This window comes from Mobula hypostoma, chromosome 11 (assembly GCF_963921235.1).
Source record: "Mobula hypostoma chromosome 11, sMobHyp1.1, whole genome shotgun sequence".
In the NCBI taxonomy this organism is placed as follows: Eukaryota; Metazoa; Chordata; class Chondrichthyes; order Myliobatiformes; family Myliobatidae; genus Mobula; species Mobula hypostoma.
In genome coordinates this window covers 34228250-34241187 of record NC_086107.1, presented here as the reverse complement: position 1 = coordinate 34241187, position 12938 = coordinate 34228250, and the positions used below count along the sequence as shown (strand labels likewise).

General features: G+C 43.7%; 1 protein-coding gene across 1 annotated transcript in view; it reads right to left on the bottom strand.

Annotated features, from left to right (window-relative positions):
• abtb2b (ankyrin repeat and BTB (POZ) domain containing 2b) overlaps positions 1-1840 on the bottom strand; it is a 231970-nt gene extending 230130 nt beyond the window's left edge. The window contains exon 1 of the mRNA XM_063061802.1: positions 654-1840. Coding sequence (XP_062917872.1) covers positions 654-1240 — 587 coding nt within the window. The 5' untranslated portion in view covers positions 1241-1840. The remainder of the gene's footprint in view (positions 1-653) is intronic.
• Positions 1841-12938: the final 11098 nt, after the last annotated feature.

Sequence of the window (12938 nt, the reverse complement as noted above, 5' to 3'; positions counted from 1 at the left end):
TGGATTACAGTAAAACCTTCACCAATGCAAGGGATTTCGTGTGTAAGGCAAGTGAACTGTTTCTCTTTATCATCTTCTTTCCTCTCCCCCCCAAAAAAAACCTGTCAACATCGGGAGCCATGAGACATGGGGGCTGGGTTGGGCCGTTCAGCCCATCGAGTCTGCTCCGCCATTCCACCAAGATTATTCCCGGATTCCACTCACACCTACCTTCTCGCCATAACCTTTGATGCCCTGACCAATTATGAAGCTATCAATTTTCGCTTTAAATATACTCTCAGCCTTGGCCTCCACAGCTGTCTGCGGTACAGCATTCCACAGATTCACTACTCTCTGGCTAAAAAAAAAAATCCTCCTTACCTCTACTTAGTTGCAAAGATCTCTCTTATCTGCCATGGACTAATCCACACAGCTGGTGGCCTCAGTGAGGTGACTAATTTAGCTTAAAATATGGGGCACTGTAAGAAACTGGGATCTACGTGCCTTCCTTTTCACACAGATCCTTGAATGCCTGCAGTGAACGTATATAGAGCTGACGTTTGAACTGACAGCACCTTTGGACGATTTAACCTTGCCCACCTGGAACAACATTTTAAATTACACTCAGCATATCTATTCGACGGCAGGGAAACAGTACCGAAGGCAGTAAGTACCTGGAGCTCTTGCTTTTCCTCAGCCTATCTCCAGCGCTCATGTTGTAGAGGGACAGAGCTTTTACTGAAGCAGAGATACAGCTTTCGGACAAGGACCAGGACAGGATGAGCCTGATGGCGCTCTGGACCTCGAACTTGGTGCATTTACAGTGCACGACGCTCAGCCGCTGCGCCTCCCTGGAGATCCTGATCAGAGCTCTCCTCAATAAGAATGACAGTCTCCTGACAGCATCCTGGGAGAAGAGCTTTCCGCACTCCCCGGGTCTTCCTTTCTTCAGAATCTGCCCAATGTCCTCGTCGGTCCATGGGAACTCCTCCAGTTCCGGGAGCCGGGGGCATTTGAAGAAGATATCGTTAATCTCCGGGTCCTCCGGCAGGACCGTGTTGACCGTATCCCAGCTGTTATTGCGGCTATTCATGGAACCAGAAAGATACCACCAGTTCCCTCTGTTGTGTGCTGCTTGGAAGGCTTGAGAGTTCGATCTGGAAGAGAGACTGAGAGATCTGCAAGAATCCCCTGCCCCATAACCCGAGTCCAGAGTCAGATCCTCCAGCGTCTTCAATGTGGAGTTGTACAATCCCGCCATTGTGCGAGGCGCGCAGTTTGGAACTGCCAGCACAAGTCCAAGCCAAGTCAACTCGGATGGGGTGCTATCCAACTCTTCTTCAAGACATAAAGCAGAGTGCGTGTTCCAGGACTGCAACGCGGCGCACCGTGCTGGAAGGAGATCAGCTGTGAAGCGGAGGATCAGTCTGCAGCTGCCCTCTTTGCTTGCGGCTCTTAAATGATCCAAATCAGCGAACTTCTCCAAACTTCACCGTCCGGTCACTTGTGAGAGGACGATTAAAGAAAACGTTCACTTGTCATCTGCACAGTCCCTTCGTTTCTTTTTACCAAAGTATACAGAAATTGTGACTCCGCCTTCTGTGCAACTCGCGGACCCTTTAACTCGCTTCACCGAACTTCTGTCCACTGCTGCAAGTGCCAAAACATTATATTCTTTTCTTCTTCCAAAGTTAGTTTTATTCAAAATTATTACATCTTTTAAAGAGTTAGCGCCTGTATTCTTACAAATGCCGTGCTGCCGTTTAATACACGATTTTGTTACGACTACCCTGTGCCAGACACTCCGCTGGCTGCCGGCTGCGTGAGCCTGGAGCTGGAGAATTCCAGGGCGGGCCGCAAGAAATATCAATCACAAGCCTCCAACCAATCGGACTGCAGAATGCAAATTAAAACTGCGAGAGTTGGCCAATCATAAAATAGTGTCTTTGCGTGTGTCAGGGGAGGGGGAGACAGGGGAGACAGAGCGACGGGGTCAGAGAAACGAGGGTGCATCCGACCGCGTAATGTGGGTGCAATCGATTCTCGATCGTCAGCTCCCAAAAGATTCCGATAGGAGGAGTTGCAGCTTTAATTTACTTTAAAGCGCGATGTAGTAGTTTTGGAGAGTAATCACTGTTCATCGCAGACAATTTTGCACTGTAAGCTCCCATTAACAGAAACGAGCTAATGGACCAGATAAACTGTGTCTCTGATGTCGACTGGCCACAATCCTGTTGGATATTGGATAGCACCGTGAGCCCGATGGGATCCCCTATAGTGACTCGTTTACGAGGTGCAGCCTGGTCGTGCAGAACACATTGGTAATAAATTGAAACATTCACTCTGGTTTCTGTACTCAAGGCTCCGAGATTGGACTCTTGACACGCAACGGATTCCTCCTCCTCTAAATAATCGTGATTTCCTGATTGTTCTCCTTCACAGGCGATTCGCATTTATATTGATTAGCGATCTTTCGAGTAGAAAACTGAGGTCTTTCATAGATTCCATTGTATTTCTCTGATTTACTATGCATACCCGCAAGAAAATGAATCTCAGGTTTGTATATGGTGATATATATGTACTTTAATAATAAAATTTCTTTGAACTTTGAATCCACTATTGCATTAATTATGTACCCCCCCAACACACACACACACACACACACACACACACACACACACACACAGCTCCATGAGACAGAATCGGCTGAGAGTAATGCCAGGAATTGGTGATTATTATTTATTATATTTTTTATGAGATATACCACATGGAAAAGTCCTTCCAGCTCACTGCCCAGCAACCCACCTATTTAACCCCAGCCTAATCACAGGACAATTTAACCTACTGATCGTTAGGTCTTTGGACTTTGGGAGGAGGCTGGAGCATCCACAGGAAACCCACGCATTCATGGGGAGAACATACAAACTCTGATCACCGAATTGAATTCTGAACACCAAATGCCCCAGGCTGTAATAGTGTCGCTATAACCGTGCACACTATGGTGGTGGGTTCATGGATGGGAGTGAAATAAGGTGGATGCAAACAATCAACAGAATATATCATAGAATAAACAAATTATCATCATCCAGAATATAGTTTGCATGTGGATCTTATGTCAGAACATTTTAGATGCAGATAGAGTTGCCAATTTGCCTTGGATCAAATCGAATGCTGTTTGTGCAAAAATGTTACATTTTTGAAACTTTTTTTTCTTAAGGCCAATTTCCGTCTAAAATGCACTGTCAATTTTGAATGTAACATTAGCTTGTAAATACCGACACATATGGCTCAGGTTTAACATTGTGGAGTTACACAGGAATGACTGGGGGGGGGGTTCATCACTTCATAAACAGAAGGGATTCTGCAGGTGTCGGAAATCTTGAGCAAAACCCACAAGATACTGGAGAAACTCAGCAAGTCAGGCAGCATCTATGGAGGGGAATAAACAGTTGACGTTTTGGGCCGAGACCCTTCATCATGCACAGAAGTTAGTGCACGTTGGTGTGTGTATTCCAGATGAATGGGGTTATCAAATCTGGCAAAATTCTTGTCAAGTCACAATGTTCTGATGGAGGGCCCTGATCCAAAATTTCAACTGTCCATTTCCCTCCATAAATGCTCCCTGACTCAGTGACTTTCTTTGTATGTTGCTCCCGATTTCCAGCATCTACTGTCTCTTGTGTCGCCACCTGTAAGATCTGGCCATGCGACACCTGCAATTATAGTACTTATAAAGTTTATCTTTATTCATAGATTCATAACATTTTATTTTATGTGGGAAATACTAAAAGTTATGAGACCAGATGTGAAGAAACTAAGAAAGGAATCTGATGTCAGGAAAGGGGATAAGCAAGTAAACGTGGGCCAGTTTGCAGTGGAAATCTACAGCTGGGGAGAACCTTAATATCCAACAATAACTCAAAAACTGCACCATTATAATGTAATACCAGTAAATGACACCATCCTTTCATTTTCTTTCACAATCCATTAAATTGTAGTAATAAAGTGCACCCCTCTATTATCTTACCTACAACATGCAAAAATTATAGAATCTACTGGCATTTGTCCCTCATTCAAACAAGACTCTTCTGTGCTGAATATGATCTGATCAGGCTTGCCAGTTGAGAGGAATTTTAGAGCCTGCTTATCTCTGTCTTTCTCTCTCCTTTCATAGATAAACCATTCACGTCAGTGCGGTGTTTACTTTGGCAGGTTGTTCTGCAGCTCTAAAGGCTGATTTCGGGCTTGCCTCAGTCCATCTACAACCAAAACCACGAGTTTCTGCTACTCTCCTGCTCTGCTGGCTGGCTACCCAGTCTCCAACCTTCAAAATCCTCAGCTCCTGCCAGATCCTTGCCTGTAACGTATCTCATTATTCAATCTTTGCTCGTTTACTCTGGCTCCAAGTCTCCTGAAGGCTCAAATTTAAAACTCTCGTCTAAATCTCTGCATGATCTTGACCTACCCTAAAGGGAATAGACTTAACATTGTTTTCTGTAATTTAGTTGGATATCCAGTAGTTCCCTCATGCAATAAAACCTGTCAATGTCTGTTTCAAAGATTTCAGTCCATTCAACGTTTACTACAGGGCTGTGCTACTCAACCAGAGTCTAACTGCCTGCATCAGGTTGGGTTGGGTGACACCATAAATAATTTGCAACATTTTAGTGAAATGACTTCCACATTTCCGTTATTGTTATTGACTCTGGCTTTGGTTTCACCCAGTAAAGGTTATGCATTGAATCATCTATGTCTCACTATTTGCAGTTCCTGTCCTAAATCTCCCCATTTTGCAATTCCATCCCCCCTTTAAAATCCTCCTTATCCATGTGTGATGTCTCAACATCCATAGTATCCAAGACATCTTCAAGGAGCGGTGCCTTTGTCCAACATTAAGGATCCCCACCACCCAGAACATGCCCTCTTCACATTGTTACTGCCGGGAAGGAGGTACCAAAGCCTGAAGGCACACACTCAGCTTTCCCTCTGCCATCCGATTTCTAAATGGATATTGAACCCATGAAAACTACCTCACTATTTTTTTTATTTCTGTTTTCTTTAACTTAACTATTTAACAGACATATATATACTTAATGTGTGGGCATGTGGCCAAGTGGTTAAGGCATTCGACTAGCGACCTGAAGGTCACGAGTTCGAGCCCCAGTCGAGGCAGCGTGTTCTGTCCTTGAGCAAGGCACGACAACCACACATTGCTCTGCGATGAAGCTGTATTGGCTCTTGCCCTTCCCTTGGACAACATCGGTGTCGTGGAGAGGGGAGACTTGCAGCATGGGAAACTGCTGGTCTTCCATACAACCTTGACCAGGCCTACGCCCTGGAGAGTGAAGACTTTCCAGGCACAGATCCATGGTCTCGCAAGACTAACAGATGCCTTATATGCTTGATGTAATTCAGTTTTTTTCCTATATTTATTTAAATGTATTTCATATATCGCATATTCCATGGCATTTGCCGGCAATATTTAACCCGATTCTGAGTTTGCCAATTTGAAATGACAGTAAGCAATCTTGAAATTTAAGATAACAGAAAAAAATCAAATTTGTTAAAAATGATCTGTGCAAATCCTGATCCTATCATAAAAATTCTCAACATTGTAGCATTCGTTCAGAATTCAAATGCTAAAATATGATCACTATTTTATTGTATAAAGTGCCCATTTTCCATTATTAGTAAGATGGATGGATAATGTAAGCAAATTGTGTAAGAATTTAGACGTATGTCACAAGAACTGTAAATTGATATATTACTTACACTAGAACGTAATACACTAGAACGACATCCAATGAGCCTCAAGCTCTAAGAAATAATAAATGAAAGTAGCCCCCCCCACACACCTTCACCACTACCTAGTGGAGATTTTTGGCTCCTAAAGTTACTTAGTTTTGAAACGTGCAGTTTCTTTCAATTATCAGCTTGTAGGATTTAATTATGACAGCTTGTTGGATCCTGGAGCTCTGGGTAATGTATTCCATATGAGATGTGGGAAATGATGTTTCACAATGAAGCTGGCCTTGCAGTAACTGGCTTTGATGTATTGTCTTCATGGTAAAATATAAGCACGTAATGAAATATTTGGTAAGCAACCAATGTCTTGGTCACAGAGAGAAATGTTTGAAGGAGTTTCTCAAAAGCAGGAAAAGAGGATTTGGAAGAGATTTCAGAGTTTAGGCCCTAAGCAGCTGATATTCAGGCACTGGATATTGCGGATGCACACGAAACTCCAAAAAAGATTTTGGAGAGCTGAAGAAGATTACAAAGATTGGACGGGATATCCATGGAGTGATATGCGCATAAAACTAAAGATTTTAATGAAATTTAGGACCAGAGTCCTCCAAGAGGGCCACAAGCTTGTTGTTGGTTTTGCAGGCTTGCATGTCTCAATGACCTGGACTGCAATGCTGGCTGGAGTCAACACTTTATGGTAGGGTTTTGGTAGGGTCACCCATGCCAAACAGGTTCAAGGGTAGTGGCCAGACTAAGTGGGGTCCACTGGTCCTCCAGGTTCGGAGGTTCAGCTCAGGGCTAGCAACCCTGACTGGTAAAACAAAACTGTTACGGAAACAGCAATGGAGAATCCTTCTACATTTGAGTGCAATGGTATTCCTGAGTCTCCACCCGGGACTTGCGTGACCATCAGTAGTGAAAGTCGAGAGGAGGCTACTGACACAATGAAGACTGCCAGAGATGGAGGACCTCCTGTCACAAGGGGGCACTGGGAGTGGACCCAAATGCAAGACACAGACACTGAAGTACTAGGACTTGGTGAGTCAAGCAAGCAAGGGAAGTGAGGAAGAAACGACACTGGACATTGGCACAGGCCCTGGACAAGACTAGGATGCAGGGCCTGGCTAGGACATGGATAAGAAACATGGAAACCGGACAAGGAACGAGGGACAAGGAGCCTGGGCTAGGACTCCGAGCCAGAGACTGGACAGGGACCCGGAACCTGGGTCTTGACTCTGGCTCGAACCCCGGATCTAGGCGAGGACAGGACGTGGCTACAGGACGAGGAGTGGCAACAGGACTGGACGTGAAACTCCTGGACAGGACGAGGGAACCCCAGCACTGGGCTGGGCAAGGTACTCCTTGGCCGAGCGAGGCACATGGACAGGATGAAAACATGAAGCCTTGACTTGGTCGAGGGAGAACAGGAACGCAGAGCCGGGACCCCCTTCTTGGGAACAGATCTCGGGGCCGGGGCTCTACACAGAGTCAGGGAGCAGAATGTAGGGCCGGGACTCATACACAGAACACTGAGAGACAGATCTCCACTCAAGGTAGCGGCAAACGGCCAGACCTACCTAGCGGAGGCAAGGGCACAAAGAGATGGTTCCCAACACAAGGTAGCAGCAAACAGCCGGACCTACCCAGCGGAGGCGTGGATACAAGCGAGGCTTCAGGCAAAGGTAGCAGGCGAGGCTTCAGAAGGAGGGGGAAGGGAAGGGAACAGTCCAGCAACTGAAGCTGAACCCAGGAGCTGTTTATGTAGCCAGCCCAAAATGGGAATCATGTGCCTCAATTAAGGCACAGAACAGGACAAGGGAAAACTGGAAAACCTGGAATAAGGAATGGTGGACCGGACTGTGGACCAGAATGCGGACTTCACAGACTGGACCATGACACCTTCATTGCTGCTGTAAGTGCCAGTGGTGTAATGAGCAGTAAAATAAAATAAGACATAGGAAATGAAGGTAAGCAAGGGTGCACGGCACCGCAGCAGTTAACACAATTGATTTACAGCTCCAGTGATCTCCAATCAGATTTCGATTCATGCCACTGTCCGTGAGGAGCTGGTACATTCTCCCTGTGACCACGTGGGTTTCCCCCAGATGCTCTGGTTTTCTCCCACATTCCCAGGGTATATGTTTAGGGCTAGGGAGCTGTCGGGATGCTATGGTAGGAATGGCCAAAGCTCAATTTGAAACCAAGTGGAACATTAATGTTGTCGTAGGGTTCATCTTTAGGTCGTGGCTCATAAGTGTTAGAAGCTAATTTTATACACGGAGATCAATGACACCAAACGTTTTACCTTCACAAAGATATAAGTTGATCATATTTCCATTCTGAGGATTAGGCATGGGATCACATTTCTGACACGTTTCATGTGCTTTGGTGAAATTTTCAGTCTATTTTCACTCTGTATTCTTTGACTGTCCAAATTTGCATATAAGTTACCTGACAAAAGTAGTGTATTTCCAGTCCTCTCCATTTGCAGCAAATACCATTTTCATCAGTGGAAACTGCAACTAGGCAAAGGACATTTCAAGGTAGATAAAGAGGTTTTGTCTCGTTTTCAGCAGGTTAATATGAAAGGTTTGTTTCACATTGAATGTGAGTAGATTTGCTCACCAGTACGTTTATTGCGTTACATTTGCACTAAAGGAAATCTGACAGGGCATCAGTTCCCTGAAGGAGACTGCCCTTTTTTGCAAGCTTGGTGGAAAGGCAGGCAGGGGAGAAACAGTGAGAGTAATATCACTAAATAATGTTAAGTTCATTCTCCTGTTATCCCCTGCAGTGGCCCGATGGAAAAACTGCACAGTTCTGCCAGTGTTAAACAGTAACTTACTAATGGCTGGAATGCGTGGGTCTCGGAAGACGATTCCTCAGGGCCCCCAGGCTGCATTCTGTACTTTAAATGAGGAGGAGGCAGCGCCAGTATCCCGGGACGTCGCTCCGGGGCATGTGGCAATATTTAATTAAATCTGGCAAATGCTCCACTGATATTTTACCTCAGATATGACTGCAAAAGTGTAGGTTGAAGAATGACACGATGTAAAGATTGTTGCTTTAAGTTCATCTGGCGCTTGAATAATGAAGGCATATCAAATATGAGCAGTTTTGGGTTGCTAATCTAAGAAAGGACATGCTGGCATTGGAGGGTGTCCAGAGCAGATTCACAAGAATGATCCTGGGAGCGAAAGGGTTAGCATATGAGAAGCGTTTAGATGCTCTGGGCCAGTACTCTCTGGGGTTTAGAAGAATGGGGAGGGTCTCATTGAAACCCATCGAATATTAAAAGGCCTAGATGAAGTGGGTGTGGAGGAAATGTTTCCAGTAGTGTGACCAGAGGGCACACAGACTCAGAATAGATGGACGTCCCTTTAGAACAGAGAGGAGGAGGAATTTCTTTAATCTGAGGGTGGTGAATTTGTGGAATTTATTACTGCAAATGGCTGTGGAGGCCAAATCATTGGGTATATTTAAATTAAATTGTAATTTATTGCTTTTTAATTATGTATTGCACTGTACTGCTGCTGTAAAGCAACAAGTTTCACGATATATGCCGGTAACATTAAACCTGATTCTGATCCTGATGTCTTACGGTCTTACGTGTTCAAAATGAGTGGAGCAACATCTAACATATTATTCTGTCATATGCAATAAGTGAATTAACTCTGTTAAACAATAATATTACCACCTGTAACAACATGGCTTCAGTTGTGCCAGTATAAAGTGGGATGAAGAATGGCTTTCATTTTAAACTAGCAGAAACATGAGCAGGAAACCAGCATTGTCTTCAGTTCCAATACTTGAGTAATTTAAACGTAATTTTACAGAGAATTTGGAATTCCTCAATATCATCCGATGGGATAAAGTTGCATATTTCTGTCTAACGGAAACTAAATTGGCTTGATTATTAAGTGGAATTTCCCGGCGTCCAACCATTCCAATTCCTATCCCCATTCTCTTCCGACATGTCGGTCCGTGGCCTCCTATTCCGCCATGATGAGGTCATATTCGTCATGGTAGCTCCAACCTGATGGCATGAACATTGATTTCTTCATCTTCCAGTAAATTTTCCCCTTACCCTTCCCTCTTCTTCGCTTCCCCACTCTGCCCCCTTAGCTCTTCTCCTCACCTGCCTGTCACCTCCCCCGGTGCCCCGCCTCCTTCCTTTTCTCCCATTATCCACTCTCGTCTCCTTCTCAGATTCCTTTGTCCCCAGCACTTTACCTTTCACTCATTACCTCCCAGCATTTTATCTCATCCCTCCTCCCCCACCCACCCATCACCTCCTATCTTGTCCTCTTTTCCCTTCCGCAAACGTTCTTACAATGGCTTTTTCCTCCTTACTTTCCAGTCCTGATGAAGAATCTCGGCTGGAAACATTCCCATAGATGCAGCCTGATCTGCTGAGTTACACCAGTATTTTGTGTGTGTTGCTCTGGTTTGATTATTTTACCAGTGATGAATTACTAGACTGCATGTATGTTTCTTCCATTATCCATCAGTATTCTTTTCCCTTAAATTACAATGTAGGATAAGGAAGTAGATTGCATTGATAAAATGTACCAAGTATTTTAAAGTTTTCGTTGTCACACTTTCGCTATGCAGTACAGTACATGCTTGGTGTTCGAGGTTACTTGCCTTTATTAGTAGAAAGCGCTGTGTTAAACCGCCATCTAGTGGACAAAGTTGATATAACTGACTGAAGGTTAATCAGCACCTTGCAGGATCTGAAATAATTGCAGTTTGTATGTTTGTAAGTACTTGTATTAATAGGATTGAAAAGAACAGCCAATACTAAATATCTAGAGTATATTTTGCTGTGCCTACAAAGCTAAGATTTAAACCTGACTCACTTATTTTTGACGACTAAAATTAAAGTATAAAGTGATGTTTCCTGATGTACTTTTTCAAATACAGTGGATTTCGGTTAATGGGGACACATCAGAACCAGTACATTTTAGCCCAAGTTTCATGGATATAGTTTAAAAAAGGTAAACTTCTGTTTTACAGAGTAACAAATTATGTATTTAAATGAAATACAGAACAAATTGGAACACTACCAGTATTACTACAGTACTATAAAACAGTAGTAGTTCCTTATAGTTATCGATGGAGAAATTCATCCACTGTATGCTGCCGTGTTCTTTTGATTGACTGTAAATCAGTGCAGACACCAAGTACAGATAATGGACTGCCTTCATTGCCTTCCTGCATGTAGCTGTGTCACAAATTCTGCATCAGTCAGCCCAAATGAAAAACATAACACAAGCACACACAACTGATGATATTTAAAAACTGTTCACTCTAAGCAGAGTGTAGTTTCCAATGGCCATACAAGTGCACATGACTGACGCTGGCTAGATACAGAGGCATCCTCCAAATCTTCATTTTCATTGTAACATTCAAGGTGATGTTGATACCTTCATAGCTGATAACTTGCTGAAGTAGTGAAATTGAAACATCACACACAAAATGCTGGAGGAACTCAGCAGGCCAGGCAGCATTTATGGAAAAGAGTATTGTCAACGTTTCAGGCCGAAACCCTTCACCAGTCCATGGATGCTGCCTGGCCTGCTGAGTTCCTCCAGCATTTTGCATGTGTTGCTCATATTTCCAGCATCTCCAGGTTATCTCTTGTTTGTGAAGTAGTGAAATCGTTTTATTTTCACTCCTGGCCGTTTCTGGCATCCCCAAGACTGAATGCTTGAAACTACAGTGAGTAAAACAGTTCTGAATTGTCGATCTGTTTATTTCTCGCCAACTATCAGTGACAAAAATCATTGCTTTTGGAACCCAAACAAATGTAACTGATGTGATTTAAAAACTGTTTGCTCTAAGCATGTTGTAGTTTCTATTGATTACACAAGTGCATGTGACTGATGCTAGTTAGAAATTGTTTGGTAACTGTCTCCTGTCCCAGTAAAGCAGCATGGCATCCCAAATAAACAAAGGAAGTCCTGGCTATTTTCTTGATTAGAGTCATAGAGTCATAGAGAAGTACAGCACAGGAAAAGGCCCTTTGGCCCATCTAGTCCAAGTCAAAACCATTTAAACTGCCTGCTCCCATCGACCTGCACTGGGACCATAGATCACCGTACTCCTACAATTCATGTACCTATCTGTACGTCTCTTAAATGTTGAAATTGAGCTTGCGTGCAGGCAATTCACTCCACACCCTCGTGACCCTCTGAGTGAATAAGTTTCCTCTCATGTTCCTCTTAAACTTTTCACCTTTCACCCTTAACCCATGGCTTCTGATTGTAGTCCCACCAAAAATTAGTGGAAAAAGCCTGCTTGCATTAAACCTATCTATATCCCTCATAATTTTGTATACTTCTATCAAATCTCCTCTCAGTCTTCTACATTATAAGGATTACAGTCCTAACCTATTCAATCTTTCCTCTTAACTCAGGTCCTTCAGATCTGGCAATACCCTTGTAAATTTTCTCTGTACTCGTTCAAATTTGTTTACATTTTTCCTGTAGGTAGGTGACCAAAACTGCACACAATAACCATGATTAAGCCTCACCAACATCTTATACAACCTCAACGTAACATCCCATCTCCTGTATTCAATGCATTGAGTAATGAAGGGCAATGTGCCAAAAGCTTTGTTTATAACCTCATCTACCTGTATTCCCAGATCCCTTTGTACTTCTACACTCCTCAGTGCCCTATCAGTCTCTGTGTATTACCTACCCTGGTTAGTCCAAACAAACTGCAAAATCTCACACATGTCTGCTTTAAGTTCCATCGACCATTTTTCAGTCCATTTTTCCAGCTGATGCAGATCCTTGTGCAAGCTATGATAGCCTTCCTCGCTGTCCACTACACCCCCAGTTTTGGTGTCATCTGCAAATATTCTGATCCGGTTGACCACATTATCATCCAGATCATTGATATGGATGACAAACCGCAGAGGACCCAGCACCGATCCCTATGGCACACCACTGGTCACAGGCCTCTAGTCTGAGAGACAAACATCTACTACCACTCTGTGGCTACTCCCACAAAGTCAATGTCTAATCCAATTTACTACCTCATCTTGAATGCCGAGTGACTGAATCTTCTTGACCAACCTTGTCAAGTGCCTTGCTACGGTCCATGTAGACAACATCCACTGCCATGCCTTCATCCGCTTTACTGATAACTTCCTTGAAAAATTCTATAAGATTGGTTAGGCGTGACCTACGTGCAGGAAGCCA